Source organism: Antedon mediterranea, chromosome 5 (genome assembly GCF_964355755.1).
Source record: "Antedon mediterranea chromosome 5, ecAntMedi1.1, whole genome shotgun sequence".
In the NCBI taxonomy this organism is placed as follows: domain Eukaryota; kingdom Metazoa; phylum Echinodermata; class Crinoidea; order Comatulida; family Antedonidae; genus Antedon; species Antedon mediterranea.
Genome location: NC_092674.1, coordinates 16,383,790 through 16,403,756, shown reverse-complemented (window position 1 = coordinate 16,403,756; position 19,967 = coordinate 16,383,790). Strand labels below are relative to the sequence as shown.

Genomic DNA, 19,967 nt, shown 5'->3' with positions numbered 1-19,967 from the left:
ATCGGGACCACGGACGATCAGGTCTAGAAAATGTGGTCTTCAGCGTTTGGCCCGATCGTTAGGAACCATGATGTTGGTCCCGATCGTCTCATTCGCTGGGCCTGATAGCCTTGTATTTAATATGGTAAAATCAAACGCATTTTATTTTGATTATAGAAATCAACATCCAGTATTCGGTACGGAGCATTGCTGATACGGTTTTGTGGTTGTGTTCGCGTTTTATTTCTGTCGGGCGTTTATATGTGCTGCCTAGATACATTTTCGACATTTTCCAATTTAAAAATAATTTATTGAACAGTTTTTATTTTACAGGTTGCAAGAAGTTTGTGAATGTGTACTCTTTGAAAATCATTGTAAACAAGAAATATTTCTTACAAAAAAACGCTGCTCGCTTATTGACGTAACAGTTTTAAAGATATATTGTCCCTCTGAAAATTGTTTTTGAATGTGTCATTTTATTGTCACATAATAGTTATTTTACCTGAAAAAAATGAAATTAAAAGCAAAAAATACTTCAATTGTTTGTCAGACAATGTGGTTTTTGAGTTATAATTAAACGTTTCTTTTCTCTTTCTATAATGTGAATTTTGTTACAGAAGTGAATAACTTTGATATGAAACAGACTCAATTTAGTTTATTTTATTGCTAAGGTCAAGTCTGGGGGTCACTTCATCATGCCTTAGATACTTCAAGTGTGAAGTATCATATTACAAACAAAAACTTTCATGGACTTTTTTGATAATAATTCAATGATTATCTGACAGCCAAATACAGTATTATCATGGGACTCATAAATACCAGAAATGCAGCTGCTACCTATAAATTATAGTGGAGTTTCCATTTTAACAAAAATGTCAAAGTGTAGTACTATAACTGCTGCTTGATTTCATATAATTAATGAGTCATCTCGTGTGACGTAGCGGGCTAGAGCAGCAGCGTGAAAAATTAATAGTTAAAAAATATAATTTATAGTTAGTAATACTAATTATTACATACGAGACGTTTTTTATATGCAATACAAAGGATGCCAGAGTACGTGTTTTAGGGTAGGCATATTATATTATAAAATAATATGTAGATTTTTTTATTGTACGAGATCATCATCAAAATTTTTTTTTTCTGTATTATTAGTTATCCACACTTGGCGGATAATTAGTTATCTGCACTCGGCGGAGAACTCCTTGTTATTGCAGGAAATCATTTTTTTTTTCTGTATTATAGTTATCTAGTTACTCCTTGTAATCGTCCTGTTTCTTTTTTTAGTTTAGCTTTGTAGCACTTGTATTCTATCTTGTTTCTTTGTGGTTATTATATATATTAATTCAAACAAAAAATAGTACATATTTTATCTAATACATTTTAACATAATATTTTCCCCCCTTATTTTTGGTTAGGATATGGTTTAGAAGTAATACTGTACACTTGTCTCAATCAGACCCCTCACAAAACAATATATTAGAATTAGTTGTATGTAGAGGTTTCTCACCTCAGCCTTCCATTTTTTCTTTTGCAATTAGTTAGCTTTTGTTAGATCATCAATTATGTAAAAAGATTCATCTCAGAGTGCAGCTTGTCTAGATTTCAGTATATGTATGTAATTTTGTTGTGTAGTACATTTTAACTATAATATGGGGCAATTTGTCGGTATCATAGTCCCTTCCGTCACGGTGAGCCCTTTCAATTTGTGGGGGTTCATTAAAGTTAAAATGTTTCTTTAGTAAATCACGTACAATTTCAACACACTTTTCTGACTGAGTGTATTTAATTCCAACAATACGTAAATTGTTGCGTCTGGAAAATCTTTTGTTTTTATTAATGTTTACCTTTAGTTTTGGCGTTTAACAGGCCTACGGTTTTCTTGTTGGCTTTTTTAGCTGTTTCCAAGTCTAGTATTCTTATCGAGTTGTTTTTAATAGCTTTACTGAAGTTTTCTTCCAATTCTTTAATACTAGATACAGTAGTACTTTATTATTAAAGTGTTAGCCTGACAAATTGGCGAAAGTCCAATTCATCCTCTGCTGGTTCAGCGGTAGCGTCCGGCTCATGTAACTCTCTTCATGGTTATAATTAGTAAATATTGGTAGGCTAGGGAGCTTGCAAGAGGAACGTCTTACTCCAACAGTGTCATGATTGAACATTTTCTAGAATCTATTGAACATTTTGCCAATCAGATGTTGTGTTCTGTGTTTTGCGCACGCACGTGTGCACACAGCTCGTAAAAAGCGTAGAAAAACGGTTTTCTACCTTCTGTAGTAGATTAAATTCATTTTGATTGCAAAATAACAAAATAACGAGTAAATTCTGGTAAAACTAAACTTAAGGTAATTAGAAATCGTAATGTTCGCCCTCAGTCTTCTCTGAATATTCATGTTGGTAGTAAAACCCTTGATGTCGTGAAAAATATCCGGTATCTTGGACTTCAAATTGATGAGAATCTGAATTGGAATGATCATATTCGGCAATTAAATAAGTTGTCTGAAACGCTTACTGAATCTCTTTTAAATATACTATATACCAGCGTAATTCAGCCCTGTATGGACTAGGCTATCTCTGTGTGGAAAACTACGTCTCAAAAAAATAAAAATATTCTTTTAAGATTACAAAAACGTGCCGCTCGAATTGTAAAAAATAATTTTGAGTTTAAAAACTATTGTTGGATTGATTTTATTAAACAAAATAAATGGAAATTGCAAGATGAACGTAGAGACTACGCTCTAGCTTATATATGTACAAATGTATACATGGTATTGCACCCCCTGTCTGTGCAACGATATTGAAATGGTTTACGACCCACATGGATACTCTACGAGAATATTCCCAATCTCTGAATTTTATACCACCTATGCCAAATTGCTTATTAATGAACAGATCACTAAAGATTGCAGGAGCAAAAGCTTGGAATAAGATCCCTGTAAAAATTCAACAAAGTTTGTCTGTAAATAGTTTTAAAATTAATTATAAAAAGCATTTCTTTAAAAAAATAATTGTATTTCCCACGTATTTCTATTAACGTTCTATATTTGAATTGAGGGCGCTACATTGCAAGCAACTACCTTGGTGCTTTTTCTGTCGTTGAGTTTTTGAAATTTTTACTGTTTTACAAGCAGAAGTGAAGTTTTTTTTAGTATTTATTATTTATTATTTTATTTTATTTTCAATCTTTCTACATAGCAAAAAAACAAACATATAAGTATAACAGGGGAGTAGCGGAAAAGCAAAAGTATAAAACTGTCATCTTGTGATGTGCTTGACCAGCCCCTGTCAACTTGAACGATACAATAAAACCGACATTTAACAAATTTAGAAAAATACATAGAAAAATAAGGTATAATAAAATGTTAACAAAAGTGTTATAAAAATGCAATTGCTATCTGAACAATCTGATTGTGTAAAAGTTAAAAATTCTGATTGTATAAAAGTTAAAAATTCTGATTGAATAAAAGTTAAAAATTATGAATGTATAAAAGTTAAAAATTCTGATTGTATAAAAGTTAAATTCTGATTGTATAAAAGTTAAAAATTCTGATTGTAAAAAAGTTAAAAATTCTGATTGTATAAAAGTTAAAAAGTTAAAAATTCAAAGTAGGTACAATCATGTTAATAAAAATATGAAAAGTTAAAAATCTATAAAATGTTGCTTTAAACTGTGTTTAAACTTAAAAAACGACTCTTCAATAAGATTGTTTCTGATCGTAGCACCAAGTTCTGAAAACATTTTAGGAAATCGTACTATCCCTGAGTATTTAAAAGCATCAGTACGAGCTCTACCATGATGAAAGGTGAGTATATCTAGGTGTCGATTATTAACTAAAAAAGAATCAACATATTCACTCATAAAATCAGATCGTGGAGAAATTATTATATTGGCAATGAATGTCATGTTTAAGAAATCACGCCTATTCTCTACTGACATTAGACCTAGCTCCTTTCTTCTATCTATATAATGTTGATCTAAATAACCTTTCTTCAAGATCATGCAGGTAGCTCTCCTCTGAACGGATTCTAGCATATTTATATGTTTTTATTGTTGTCATCCAACCGTTATGATATTTATAGAAATACGTGGTTGTGTTTTTTTGCTGTTATATTGTTTCGTTTTCGATGAAATTGATGTGGTTGTACCTAGCCTGGAGTACCGCCAATCTATTCCAGTAGTAACAAATGGTCGTGTGGAGTTACTAGCGTTCCGGTCGCGTCCAAGCCAAGTGAATGAAGCGACACGGAACAGAGCCAAGCTCTTAGGAATCGATCGTGAAATCCAGCAAAATAATACTAAAAAGCGTGGAAGTAGAGGTGGGGTACGTTCAAGACTAAGAAAACATAAGTTTAATCCACCTTTGCCATCTATCCTTTTTGGGAATGCTCAATCTCTTAACAATAAGCTTGACGAACTTACATCATCTGTTCAACACTTACTGTACATGAGTATAGAGACAGTTGTTTGCTTGGTTTCTCAGAAACGTGGTTTAGTGAATTGAATACCCTATCGGATGTGGCTATAGACGGTTTTCACTGTGAACGTCTTGATAGAGATATGAATACAGGGAAATCGAAAGGTGGAGGAGTCTGTGTATACGTGAATGAGCGATGGTGTAGTATGTCTCTGTCAAAGTGAAATTCTGCTTGGAAAACCTAGAACTTATAAGTGTAGCTCTTCGTCCTTTCAATTTACCAAGAGAATTTAGTCAGATATTCATTACCATGGTATATGTTCACCCTGGAGCTGATGTTAATATAGCAAGTGCTAAGATTGCCGAGATTTATCACCATCTTCAAAATAAATCTCCTGAAGCGGTATCTATTATTCTTGGTGACTTTAACAGAAGTGTAAGTTGAATCATGTCCTACCTAACTTATATCAACATGTAAATATTCCAACTAGGAAGGTGAAAACCATCGACGTCTGTTACACAGTAAGATTAAGGATGCGTACAAAGCTGAGAAGAAACCGGGAATTGGATTGTCTGATCACAATATGGTGCATCTTTTACCTAAATATATACAGAAAGTCAAGCACGAAAAACCTGTGGTTAAATCCATTAAGAAATGGAGCCAAGAAAATGAGGAAGAATTGAAGGACTGCTTTCATAATACTAGTTGGGATATTTTTCTAGATAATGCGGCTTCAATAGATAATGCTACAGAATACGCAACAGAATATATTAAGTTCTGTGAGAACAGCATTATACCGGATGTGAAATTTAAAGTTTATGCAAACAACAAGCCGTGGATAACAAAAGAACTACGTGAACTTATAATTAGTAAACAGGAAACCTTTAAAAACAATGACTTGGATGGAGCGTCTTATTGAAACTAAATCGTTGATATGGGAAAAAATAAAGAAAGTGAAAGAAAGGTATGGGAAGAAAAAAGAAGAAAGCTTTAAACAGAAAAATGCTAAATCAACATGGAAAGGCTTGAAATCTATAACAGGAATTGGAAAGAAAGTAAATAAGTTGGACTCAAATTTGGACTTAAATGACTTGAACACTTTTTATACTCGTTTTGACTCTAATTGTTTTATTGATGACAAAGATAACGTGATTCTACTAGCCATTGTCTTGTGGACATGATTCAGTCTGTAATTAGTGTCATTGAAATAGGTTCTTTTGTGCCGTCTTTCGACCGAATTGACCATACGGTCATTGTTAAAAAGCTAGTCGACATCAGAGTAAGAACATCTATTATTCCCACCATCTGTAGTTTTCTGACGGATCGTAAAATAAATACTAAGTAAACTTAGTTCATCCTCCCCTTATGCCAACATCACCTGTGGGATTCCACAGGGTACAAAGCTTGGACCAATTTTTTTTCTCATATTAGTCAATGATATTTCCATGGATGGCTGCAAATGGTGGAAGTACGTTGATGATGATCTCACTCTTGGTGACACTGTTAAACATGGTAATGCCCACTAAACTTCAATCTTGTCTTGATGACCTTACTGAGTGGTGTGATACAAATCACATGATCCCTAAACACTCTAAGTGTCATATCATGAGATACAGTAGTTACTTTTTTGAAAAGAAATATTTCGTTTTTCCCCTCCTAATTATTACCTTAGCATACAACATGTTGTTTCGTGTATGAAGCTCCTTGGACTTATTATCCAGGATGACTTGAAGTGGGATAATAATGTCAGTGACATGGTCAAAAGAGCATCCAAAAGGTTATATACATTATATATTCTTAGAAGGGCCAATGTACCAGTTCATGATATTACATCAGTTTTTTTTTTATATTCGCTCAATCTTAGAACTACGCCTGCCCTGCATGGAAGCATCAATAAGGCCCAAATACCGACCATCGAAAGAGTGCAAGAGAGCTTTACGTGTTATTCTGGGTCCCGCTTTCCTTACGTATGAGTCAGCTCTTAAGCTTACAAATCTGACCACTCTCGCATCCAGACGAGACGTTAATTTTAAAATTTGGAGAAAGGCTCTTGAAATCAGAGTTGTACAGAACTATCTTGCCCGACTACCGCATTATTACTAGAGCTTAGATCAACCACGGTAGATAAACCTCCAATTAACATACTTGTTTATAGAACTAACCGTCTTAAAGATGTATTGTCCCCCTGAACAAAATTTTTTTTTTTTTTAAAGGCCATTTTAATGATACATAAAAGTTATTCACTTTGAAAAAAAATTGGATCAAAAAAAAAATTATTTACCTTAGAAAATCGTAATTTAAAGTAAAAAATAGTCAACCGGAAGTCGGTTGGCTGGCAGCCAGCTGGCTTCCGGTTTAATTTAACCCTTGACCTGAATTAGCTTATGAATTATGCATATTGTATGATTGTTGTGCGTGTATGTGACCTCTAGGTCATCAGAAAAAAAATACGACGTGATATGGCGAGACGACGATGTGGGAAAGTTCTGTAGTTTAACAACAACAAAAACAACTCCTACTTGAAGAAAAGACTATGGCTAGGCCCTAGCAGATTGGTAAGTAAGAACTGTAGTTTCTATGGTGCAACTTTGTTAGTTAGTATAGGAAGCCTAGCTAGCCCATTACAGCTGTACTGGCTATCTATTGGCTAGGCCTAGAGTAGTAGCTAAGTCTAGTAGTAGTAGTAGTACTATAACCTATATAGGCCTATAACATTCATCTGTGAGCATGGAGTAAGGAATAAGGTTTTAGCATGGAGGTATAAAAATAAAATATTTTATACCTCCATGGTTTTATTGTGACTTGTGTGAATTTCGACACCACCAACTCGTCTTATTTTTAGTATAATACTATAATATTAATAATAGTCTTTAATTTATCATTATTCATATCACTTTTCATTCATTTTAAAACATTTAATTTTCTTTTCTATGTAGAGTTTGTGATTTAAAAAAATTATACATAAGAGCAGCGAAACTCAAAAAGCGAAAACTTGTGAATGGCTGCCAAAAATAGAAAATAAGGTCACCACCAGGGCCAGGAGAGATTATGGTGCTTGGTTTTTCCTTCATGATTAATTAGATTTTAATGCTAATATAAATTTGTGAAAATTGTAACTAGGCCTATACTGTACATCCAATAATGTAATTATTTTAGAGAAAATGACCAAATAAATATTTTTTGGAATGTGTACTTTACAGTACTTAGTACCGTTATGTTGAAAATTCTTCTAAAGCAATAACGTTCAAACCAACATTCACACAATTAAACTTTTTATGTACATATTTTAATAAATAATGTCTTTCTTTTAATAGGTATTAACACACTTGAATGAACAATATGAGCAAGTAGTGGAAAATGGTGAAGAAATCAACACAAAATGTGGTAGCAACATTCACAATATTTATTTGAATGTTTCTTACTATGACACTTTAAAATGGATGAACAATCACAGAAGACAAGCTATTGCTGTAATGCCACAATCAACACATCAATTAATAGTTGAAAATAAATTGTCAACAATGCAGAAATTCAATGAAATATACTAGTAATTAACTCATTTTTTACTATACTGTACTGTAAATCTTCACACATTAAAATTATGGTGATTTTATCTCATGTACTGTAGTAGTATTTTTTATTTATTTAATGCTGTACACAAATGTTATTGCTCGAATTATGAAAACTATACAACATTTTAAAAGCTGGAAAACAACCAACACATTTGCCTAATGCTTTATGATAGTCATCCAATATTTATCTTGTGTTCCACTACCGAGTCTACTGCCAGTTGCCTTTAAAATGCTGTATGGGTGTAACTTCTGTTCCAGTCTTCATTAGCTTAAGTCTATAAATTGAAAAACAATGTTGTATAAATACAAAAGTCAAATAGAAAAGTTAAATATTTCACAATTTATTGCATACATATAATTATTATTTCTGTACATGAATCTGAAGTTTTCAATTTGGGGTACTAATGTACAGTAAGGAATCCCTGAAAAGTGCATCTCCTCCCTAAAAAAGGCCTAGTCTAATTACTAGTGTTTTCGTTTTGGTTGCTATCAACAACAATCTATTCTACCGTCAACTTCTTTGGTACTGTATGCTGATCATTTTCCAAATGTTCGTTTTTTGTCATCAGTTAGTCTTTTTTTAGACTTTAAAATTAATTCGAGCTCCAAATGTATATCAGTGGTACATCAACATAGTAGGCCTATTTCCTGTAGCTAGTTGTGGAGTGATGGCTTAGCCAGGTGAGTACGATATATAGGACCTAGCTAGGCCTCAAAGTGGGTTCCCGTCTACTTTTCTGACCCGATTATCTGCGTGCCTACAGCTGCTGCTACACTACACTACACAGTAGTAAACTACAGTACTAACTAGGCCTAGGCCTAGACCCTACTACTAGATAGTAGAAGTAGGCTTATAGTATAGCCCTAGCCTAGATAGCTAAGCCTATAACTATACGCCAAAAACTATTATAGGAGGATGTGTCATTCATCTAAAATAGAATTCTACTTACCAGCAAATTAACGGCAGAGCTTTTTACATCATACGATCAGGGAAACCCCAGCACTTTCTTCTGTTCTTCGCACATGTTTGTTTACGTGGTGAACAGATCGGATCTCCCCTGTTTGGATACTCATTAACATATCATGCATATTTATGAGCTGTTAGCTAACCATCGTTATTTTGGAATTTCTGAACTTATGAGTTCGAAGAAATGGTAAACTTATTTTGATTTTTTATAAGCGAAATCAATATTTTTTCCGGATTTTTTTTCGGCGAAAGTGAATAACTTTATTATAACTACAAAATGGTCTATTCAAAATTTGATTTTTTTCATCTTTATTTTTCATGTTTTGGGGGACAATACAACTTTAAGACTTCGTCTGCCCTTACTATAAAATAAGCAGAATCCTTAATTTAAACAGGACTTAAAATGATCACACGCTGAAGATAGCTACAGTATGTTATTTAAATATATACAGTACATATATAGGCCTATGCATTTGTATATAAATTTTGTTTTTTAACTGACTTTTTTAGTATAAATTTTTTTAATATTTGTGTTGCCATTTATATATATATATATTTTTTTTTTTCGAGCTGTATGTTTTTTTACTGTAACACGCTACATTTTATTTTAAGGGGAATCCCTGGATTGTGTCACGGTTCTCAAAATCACATGCTGAAGAACTACAGGCGCGCAGGAAGGTTTACTCGTCTTATCTCCTACCACCACGTAAAATTATCTGACATTTGACGTTCATTATATTAAAATGATTACATTTAAACGTTAATAAGTATAATTATAATTATAAACAATCTTGAATTAAAGTAATTTTGAAAAGCATATCCTCTGCTCCTCACCTGTAATAAAGTAATGAAATATATAATTAGCATAATAAATTATTCATCAACTAAAAATATCCAGATGGTAAATGAATAATCTACACGAAATGTATAATTATCACGAAAATGTATTTAGTGCGGCAAATACAAAATAGCGCGACACAATAAATTTTGAAAAATACGACCAATATGATAAAAAAAATGCTTAGCTAGTCACGCGCGCCATAACAAATTCCAAAAGTTTTTATTTTATTTTGACCAAAATAAAAAGTGACCAATTTGGGCCCCGATCGTCTTATTTGTTGGGCCCGATCATCTGGTCCCAATCGTCTCTGGTCCCGATCGTCTTAAAACCTTGTTCGTTGGGCCCGAGTCAAGATATTACTCCTTGACCTTCAGTCAAACAAAGCTTCTGGACCAGACCAGATACAGCCAGGATTTTATAAGAGTGTGCAAATAAATTTTTATTCAAAGTCCGAATACTGCTACATTACCATCAGATTGGCTCATGTCTTATAACTCCCATCCATAAGAAAGGTAGTAAAAGCTCTCCAAGCAACTATCCTATCTCACTCACCTCGATTTGTTAGCTAATGGAACATGACATTATCAAGTCATATTATGGATCAAATGGTCAATTATGGACAAAAACAAGAAAATCGATGCAGTGCTTCTTTATTTTTCGACAGAGTTTCTGATACCGGTTTCCTTTTAAAACTAGAACACGACGTTATTACAGGTCACATACTCATTGGTTAAAATCTTTCCTCACTCAACGCAAGCAATGCGGTGTTCTTGACCACAAAGCACGGTCGTGGGACCTCTTTGTTTTCTAGTCTACTGTACATTAATGATATGCCAAATTGTGTTTCACCTGGAACTAAATCCTGTCTGTTTGTGGACGATGCCCTTGTTTATAGAGAAATCAACAGTATTGAGGACAATCAAAAATTTCAAAATGACCTTAACCCTTTCACTCATTTCATTTTCATTATTCTCACCTCTGTGCGTAATATATATTTAAGAAGAACATGATATTTTAATAAATTGCAAAAAAATACTAATTGAGATAATTGTGTAATTATTTTTGTGGTGTGTGATGGGCAAAGGGTTAGTCTCCAGTTAGGTATAAAAAAAAAAGTAATTTGCATATTGATGACGTCATGTGGTATTGTGGATTTCGTGTTTTTTATCGAATCAATGATAAAAACTATATTTTCTATAAGAAATTCTTATGGAATACATTTTTTCCAAATGGATATTGATGAAGATACGTATAACAAATAAAAATATTTTAAAAAATTGAATTAATTTTATTGTTTTTTAAAAATTATGCACAAATCAAAGTTTTGGGGCAAAATCGTGAAAATAATGAGTTTCCAAAAATTCACTATAGTACAAAAACTAACTATTGTTTCAGAATTTTTTTTTTGCGCGTTGTGATAAACACGATGTTGCCCTATTGGGGCTGGTAAATTTTTGTTACTTTCAAAATGGCCGCCATTACGCTACTCAAAACAACTTTTCAAAGTAGAAATACTATTATATGCTATACTATATAATTAATTAATTAACTATAGAGGGCGCATTATTTTCAAGACGATAATACAACTATAGAGGACAGTTTTTTTGCTGGAAAAAATGTTTAATGATAGATATAATAGAGGGTGCTATATATTATAGGCAAATACGATTAAATCATTGTTTTGCCTATACCTGGTATTACCGTGTATACGTATTTCAACGACGTCTGTTTATACCCGGTAGTACCGGGTATACGTAGTGAATGGCTTAATGGCAGATGGCTTTTAATAAACACTGATAAGTGCCACATAATGCACTTTTCAAAGAAACAATTATCCTAATAGAGCCACATACAAATTATGTGGCAATTATATTCAGTACATTCAGCACAAATCTCAAATGGAATAATCGTATTCAAAATGTCACAAATAGCTGGGTCATCCGAAGGAACTTTAATTCATGTACATCAGAGATGTAGATACTACATGAACTTGAATGGCAAAGTCTTGAGCCAAGACATACTACTATTACTACTACTGCGTCGAGCTTGCTCGGATCCTTTTGACTACTTCTTTCCAGCCGTCTCTGTTCATCATTGCTCCTGGTAGCTCTTCAATTGTATGGCCGGAGTCCGCAACTAGTTGGTCAATGAATGATTTTGGGGGCCTGCCTGGTCTTCTTGTCCCATGTGATGGCATCCAGAGCATAAGTTCGCTTATCAGTTCACTTTTGTTGCGGAAAGAGTGTCCAACAAAGCGGACTCTTCTTTCTTTGATAACATCGGTGATCTTGCGAAGATTCCCATATAGCTGAGCGTTCGAGAGGTGCTCTTGCCACGAAACGTTAAGAACGGCTCGTAGCATCCTAGTATATGTTCCGTTTAGAGTGTTTTCAAGTTTCTTAGTTAGGGTCTATGTCGATGACCCGTAGAAAAGGACAGACTCGACTGTGGTCTTAAAGAAATTTTTCTTCATGTTGTTTGAGATGTTGGACTTCCATATGACAGTCAGGCGTTTGAGAGCTGACCAGGCTTTGCTGATACGTATATCTACGTCTTTTTTTGTTGAGGCAATGTTGCTGCCAAGATAGGTGAACTGGTCGACTTGATTGAGAGCGTATCCGGAGCTAGTTTGAATTTGACCTTGACAGTTTACGTTCATACTTTCTGTCTTTTTGGCATTTATGTGGAGGCCGATTGAGGATGCAGCATTTTCAAGGGTGTGTAGGAGGGATTTTGCTCCAGCAATCGTGTTCGACAACAGGGCTATATCGTCAGCATAATCAGCGTCAGTTACCAATGTCGCAGGGAACCTCTTACTGATTCTTGGCTTCAATGTTAAGCCGTGTTTGTTGAGTGGATCAATAGCCGAGCGGAGAACATAATCAAGACATATGATGAAGATGTAGGGAGCGAGAGTATCTCCTTGAAGGACGCCTGCTTTTACCTGAAACGGATCAGTATCACCATCTGGAGAACGAACCAGGGCACTTGAGATTTTGTACAGCATCATTATGGCATTGACAATCTCAAGTGGAATTTTGTAGACGAGAAGAATTTCACGCATCTTTTCACGATGGACAGAATCGAAGGCTTTTGCGAAATCTACAAAGAGGAGGACTGCAGAAAGATTTTTGGTCAGAGACATACTATCACGCAGTTAATCATGATGTTTAAAATAAGTCACTCATTGGTGGACAACGATTGGAAAAATTATTTGAAAAAACCTCTGCGTCAACAAAGAAAAACCCATGAACTAACCTACCAACGACAACGTCAACAAACAAGAACGATACTACTAGCGGCGGCGCTTCATACCGAAATAAAACTGTGGGCGGCTTTGCGATGGGCCAACTGTCTGTGTGATGGGGCAACTGTGCCGGTGACTTTGTTTTGGGGCGACTTTGCTTTGCGATGGGGCGACTTTGTATTGGGCAACTCTGCAATGGGGTGACTTGACTGGATCCCCATTCAAAATGAAGAAATAAAAAAAGGGGGATTTCTTCGCCGATATGATCGTTTTACACATGCAGGTATTTTAGTAAAATTAAAACGCTACATTTTGACCATGGAAAAACCATCGTACAGTATGATTATCGTGTGCGTGTTTTTTAAAAAGGGGAATCCCCGACGGGCAGCAGAAAGACGTAGCAGCTGTGAGAAGGAAACACATACCAGAAGGAGCAGCTCCGATTGGTTTCAGAGAATGTTTCAGATTGCGAGTCGCTTTTTATTCAACAGCAGAATGATCATTTTACTGAAGAAATTCTTTTCAACCCTTTTGGTTATAGAACATTCTAATTATCATGCCTAATAAATATCCTCATATCGGGTGTTTATTTAATTTTAATAAACAAGACAGTGAAGAGGCACGGAATAATACGTACACGGACGTACGACAAATACACACATGCACGTCATCATTTACGACATATAGTGGCGATATGATGCAATTTTATAATGGATATAATGATGGGATTGCATTTCCAGGCTTATGCTAGTCAAGTCGCCCCATCGCAAAGTCGCCCCATACAAAGTCGCCCCTTACACAGTCGCCCCATCGCAAAGTCGCCCCAAAACAAAGTCGCCCCGACACAGTCGCCCTATCGCAAAGTCGCCCCATCGCAAAGTCGACCCAACGCAAAGTCGCTCCATCGCAAAGTCGCCCCATCACAAAGTCGCCCTATCGCAAAGTCGCCCCAAAATGTTAAAAAATAGTTTACAAGTGCGTAAAATGTTGCAATGATACACAAAATAACACAGAACGTGTAGGCATAAAAGGGGAAGCCCCGCCATGTAGTCTCGGGTCACACGATCGGCACGCACCCCCATATCAGAGAGGAAGCCCCCGACTAATCACTCGGTCGCACTCCGCGGTCGCACGAACGTGCTACCAGAGGGAAACCCCCGTAATTACTCCGCCGTTGCCGTTGTCGCACTCTACAACGCACTATCTGAAGATGGGGAAACCCCGCCGGAGTTTTACGATGATATCAGTCGCGTTCGAAATCGGTCGCGATAAAATGATGTTATACGATCTATATTTTTACTTTGGTCGATGAATATTTATTATTATTATTAGGCCTATATTAATAATTGATTTTTGTTTTTATTCTACACATTTATACATTTATTAATTTATATTATCCTAAAAAATGAGCTGGTATCGCGTAGGTTGAAGAAATTGTAATTGTGGCTCTGGTAACTAATTTTAAAATCATATTAAATTAACATTTTCGAAACTATAAATCAGGGATAATCTTTTTGGGCGACTTTGCGATGGGGCGACTTTGCGTTGGGGCGACTTTGCGATGGGGCGACTTTGCGTTGGGGCGACTTTGCGATGGGGCGAATTTGCGATGGGGCGACTTTGTAATAGGGCGACTTTGAGATGGGGCGACTGTGCCGGGGCGACTTTGTTTTGGGGCGACTTTGCGATGGGGCGACTTTGTATTGGGCGACTTTGTATGGGGCGACTTTGCGATGGGGCGACTTGACTGGATCCCATATAATCAATGTTCATTGTAATACTATGTATATAATAGTAAACTGAATGTTTATAAATAAATTGTTTTACCTAATTTGTTGCATATAAAAAATAAAAGACACAGACGTAGCCTACGTTCCCTATAAAATATTTCACATTTAAATTTATGTACTGTTAAATGACATTATGCTGAATAATAGGCTTACTATAATCTTAAACTATGTTTACAAATTGTAATTTTTAAGGCACACATCTTTCTCTCATCATAGACCTCAGTGTAAAATAAAAACAAAAATCAATTATTAATATAGGCCTAATAATAATAAATATTCATCGACCAAAGTAAAAATAATCTAGATCGTATAACATCATTTTATCGCGACCAAAATTAAACGCCACCGATTTCGAACGCGATTGATATTATCGTAAAACTCCGACGGGGTTTCCCCATCTTCAGATGGTGCGTTGTAGTGCGACAACGGCGGAGTAATTACGGGGGTTTCCCTCTGGTGAGAGCTAGCACGTTAGTGCGACCGCGGAGTGATTAGTTGGGGGCTTCCTCTCTGATGATTGGGGAGCGTGCCGATCGTGTGACCTGAGACTACATGGCGGGGCTTCCCCTTTTATGCCTACACGTTCCGTGTTATTTTGTGTATCATTGCGACATTTTACGCACTTTTAAACTATTTTTTAACGTTTTGGGGCGACTTTGCGATGGGGCGACTTTGTGTTGTGGCGACTTTGCGATGGGGCGACTTTGCGTTGGGGCGACTTTGCGTTGGGGCGACTTTGCGATGGGGCGACTTTGCAATGGGGCGACTGTGTACGTGTCAGGGCGACTTTGTTTTGGGGCGACTTTGCGATGGGGCGACTGTGTATGGGGCGACTTTGCGATGGGGCGACTTGACTAGCATCCATCCCGAGTACTACTAGCCTATAAGATTACCTAAGCCTATAAGGTAGGTAAGCCTACCTTAGCTAGCTAGCTAGCCTAGGCCCTAGTATAGTAGGCCTAGCTCAGGGAACATTTTCGCCAGTGTAGCGTAGCAAAAAGCTATACAAAACAACCTTATTGCTACACATTTTGAAAATTGTGTAGCAAAAAATACAATACAAAACTATGTTTCTCGACTTAAAAATCAGTTTGATTAGCAATATTGCTAAACAAAATTTTTAAATGAAAATTTTCCCTGTAGCTAGTAGGCCTAGGCCTAGGGCAGGCCCTATATACCAGGCTAGGCCTAGCTAGGAATCCTACCTAATAAGGCTAGGCCTAGGCCTAGGCCTACTAGGCTACCTAGAGGTGGTAGGCTGTTTTCATTTCCTAAATGTTGACAGAATAAATCAGGCTAAATTAAAATGTTAATAGGCCTAGGCCTATATAGATAATGAAATCTTACCATGTACGTTTCAGTTGTTGAGTACGTTTGAGTATTGTTTGGTAGCCTAGCCTAGCTGGCTAATATAATACAAAGAAGGATAGGCCTAGCCTAGCTAGGTGGTGCGCCTATCGTGTACGTAATAATATTGAATTTGGATTATTCGCGCGAACCTTTATGAAGCGCCAAAGATGCATTAATTGCTTTATTTTAGCGCTATTATTTTCACGACGACGACCTACCTGTTTTATTATTCAAATATACTGTACTAAAATATACTAGGCCACATTCATTCATCTTTTATTGATCTAATTCATATAAATCAGAAATTCACTGCAGGAAATAAAAAAGTTAAGTACCGTATTTATTCAAATTAACGCCTTCATTGTTCAGGAGGGTTTTTAGGGAGGAGTTATGGGGAGGCGTTGATTTTTTTGGGGTGTAATATATGGTAACATGTATAGAGTATCACGGTGCTGAAGTCACGACAGTGCACCAATGGTTTGGAATAGGCTTATTGAAATAGTCATTTTAAAACAACAACTAAAATTTCAAAAGATCACTAAATAGTTGTTTTTAATAAAATCAAGCTAAGATACATAATTTGATAGAATTACAGATCTTTCAGTTTATCAACATAGTAGCGTTGAACGCATTTGGTTGGCTAGCAACCATGCAGCGCTCTCTATCGTTGTGACGTCGCACCGTGATACTATATTATACAGATATTGACTGCTTAGAGGTTAAATATAAGATTAGACATCCCCGAGGGAATGATATATTATGTTCGAGGAAATATATATTTCCCGAAGCGCCAGCTGAGGGAAATATATAATTCCCAAGAACTTAATATCATTCCCGAGGGGATGTCTAATCTTATATTTTACCGATATAAAAGGCGATATCTGTTATATTACATAGCCAACAACAAGTAGAATATCTGCTGGGTCGGGTAGCTAGGCTAGGCCTCCTTTTTGTATTGTATGTAAACAAGCTGCCCAGACACCTTACCTTTCGAACAATAATATACAGATAATTACTAATTAATGATTCCTTTACAATAAAATATTCACTAGCCTAGGTCGTTTAAATAATAACAGAAGAATTTCCATCAATAAGCCTACATTAATAATAATAATATTATCAGGTAGGCCGAATAAATAATAATTCGTCTTCTTTCGAGCCGAATCACCAGATGTTCAGTGCGTCGCACGCGTACCGGTTACAACTGTGAGTATTAACCAATCACAAATGGTGTTTCATCACATCTAGGGAGGACTAAAAATAAATGAGGGCGCTATGTATGCATAGTTTAAATAGTTTAGATGATTAATTTCGTCAAGCAAGTTCCGTGGCGCAGCGCATGAAGCGTTGTCTTGTGATGGCGTGACAATTTCATCGCGAGTTCAAGACCCAGTAGATGACTTTTGTTTATTTATCGGCAAACGCGAGTGTTGCCACATGAAAATTACACAGTCAATATCATCGTACTCGAGAATTTATATGATTAGTGACAGGGACACGATAATTACGCGAAAATTACTCCGTCAATATCATCGTTCTCGAGGATATATAGGATTTACAATCCTCGCAGCGGAAGTCATGTGATGCAGTTTCAACCAATCACGTTCGCGTATTTACATAGGCTATGTAATATAATCAAATAAGTACCCATTAGATATAAAAAAAATACAACACAAGTAATATCAAGAAGTGATAAAATACAGTAAAAATTGTATCAAAATGCTTGGTAAAGATCATGTCAATCATTCAATGAATTCTAGTACGAATTGATGTGTTGTAATACAATATTATGCATGTCTTGAGGCGTTATTCAACAAAGTGTGGGCGTTTTCGAATAAATACGGTATAAATAAATAAATAGAAAAACAGTACATTTTTTAAAGTTATATTACAGTCGAACCCCATATTAAAGGAACACCATCGGTACCCAAACAAATGAATAAATATTTGGTATTTTTAGTCGCGTGCAACGCGACTCTACAGCTCACTATGTCGGTCGGTTGATTGGTCGGTCGGTCGGTAAACACTAACAAATTTGAGCACGGGCAGCCATGTATATGGCCTTCTTGTTGTTTTGTAATGGAAACAAAATCAACTATTTGGCACATTCAAACGTGTCCCTGTTTCCCTTGTGTTTCGTCATTGAGCGAAATTGTTAGTGCGGCCTCACAGTTTTAGGTTTGAGGCGAGTCGACGAAAATAGTTAAAAAAGAACAAATAATCATTTGTTTGTTTAAGATGCCAGAGCGTAAGTTCTGAATTTGTTATAGTTTTTACTCATTTAGTTGACAGTTGTTTGACCTACATTTGAGTGAACAGGCTTCACTCACGTGGGCCTTTTGTATATTAGTCTAGGACCTGGGTCAGATTTGTATCTATTTAATTTAGGAGAGAATATCCCAACTGTTATAGGATAATTTGACCCCAATGAACAACATGGAATGTGTGCCAAATTCGCTATCTGGGACGAACATGCCCAAAATCGGGGTCAAAGGTTAAAAATATGTGGTTCTTATATCTCGACAACCACTTGTCGTACAGATTTGCTTTTGGTGTCAAATTGTTCAGAATATAAATATTTATATTCGGTCTAACACAACTTTTAGCGAAAACATGACCGCAAATGCTTTTACTGACCTTTGACCCAAAAATGATAAAAAAACACATTTTCAGGTTAAATTATTCTTTAAAATGCCAATGGACAAACTGTATAGTATCAAATGAAAGCATACACAATATGCTACCCATTGCTACCCAACTTGTATTGAAAATTAATTATGAAGCTAATTGTATGGAAAATGTGCATATTTTGATTATTTTTATACAAAAAATGAATATTTGGTAGCGTAATTGTTATGTTTATTTATATAATATTAAATAATTTAAGTGTTTGGAAAAACTATTTGGTATCAAATGAAAGCCCATATAATATTCTATCCATTGCTACCCAACTTGTATTAAAAATCGGTAATTATGATGCTAATTTTGTTAAAAATGTACATATTTTTTAATTTTTTTACAAAAATGAGTATATTAAATAGTGTAAATTTATTTTGGTTTATTTATAATATTAAATAATTCAAGTGTTTGGAAGATCTTGGTAAATTTACCAAGCATTTTGAACAAATTTTTACTGTTTTATCACTTTTAGATATTAATTATGTTGTATTTTTTATATCTAGGCTGAGGGTAGTTAAGAGCAAATAATCCTATAACAGTTGAGATATTTTCTCCTAAATTAAATGCCAACAAATCTGACCCAGGTCCTAGACTATATGCCATTAATTTTAACTAAAAATATTATTCATATTGGATGTTACTTTGTCCAATATGTTACATTTTAAATCAATAAAATATGCACATTTTCCAAACACTTAAATTATTTAAAATTGGGTATCAATGGATAGAATATTTTATGGGCTTTCATTTGATACCAAATAGTTTTTCCAAACACTTAAATTATTTAATATTATATAAATAAACATAATTATCAATTACGCTACCAAATATAAATATTTATATTCTAAACAATTTGACACCAAAAGAACTCTTGAATTATTTAATATTATAAATAAACCAAAATAACATTACACTATTTAATATACTGTACTCATTTTAGTAAAAAAATAATAAAATATGCACATTTTTAACAAAATTAGCATCATAATTACAGATTTTTAATACAAGTTGGGTAGCAATGGATAGAATATTTTATGGGCTTTCATTTGATACCAAATAGTTTTTTCAAACACTTTAATTATTTAATATTATATAAATAAACATTATAACTGGCGCAGTGTGTTGAATC

General features: G+C 35.0%; 2 protein-coding genes and 1 long non-coding RNA gene across 5 annotated transcripts in view; 1 reads left to right on the top strand and 2 right to left on the bottom strand.

Annotated features, from left to right (window-relative positions):
* LOC140050288 (gamma-tubulin complex component 3 homolog) overlaps positions 1 to 16,262 on the bottom strand; it is a 79,510-nt gene extending 63,248 nt beyond the window's left edge. For 2 of the 3 annotated variants that reach the window (XM_072095409.1, XM_072095410.1), the window contains exon 1: positions 16,157 to 16,262. The gene's annotated coding sequence lies outside the window, so the exon portion shown is untranslated. The remainder of the gene's footprint in view (positions 1 to 16,156) is intronic. The other variant, XM_072095411.1, reaches the window with a different exon arrangement.
* Positions 6,812 to 7,975, top strand: LOC140048913 (uncharacterized). Its single transcript, XR_011845168.1, has 3 exons — positions 6,812 to 6,947; positions 7,329 to 7,443; positions 7,707 to 7,975. It is a non-coding gene; the product is annotated as an uncharacterized lncRNA (long non-coding RNA).
* LOC140049742 (uncharacterized) lies at positions 11,805 to 12,134 on the bottom strand. The gene has a single exon (XM_072094692.1). The coding sequence runs from the start codon at positions 12,132 to 12,134 to the stop codon at positions 11,805 to 11,807; it is 330 nt and encodes a 109-aa protein (XP_071950793.1).
* Positions 16,263 to 19,967: the final 3,705 nt, after the last annotated feature.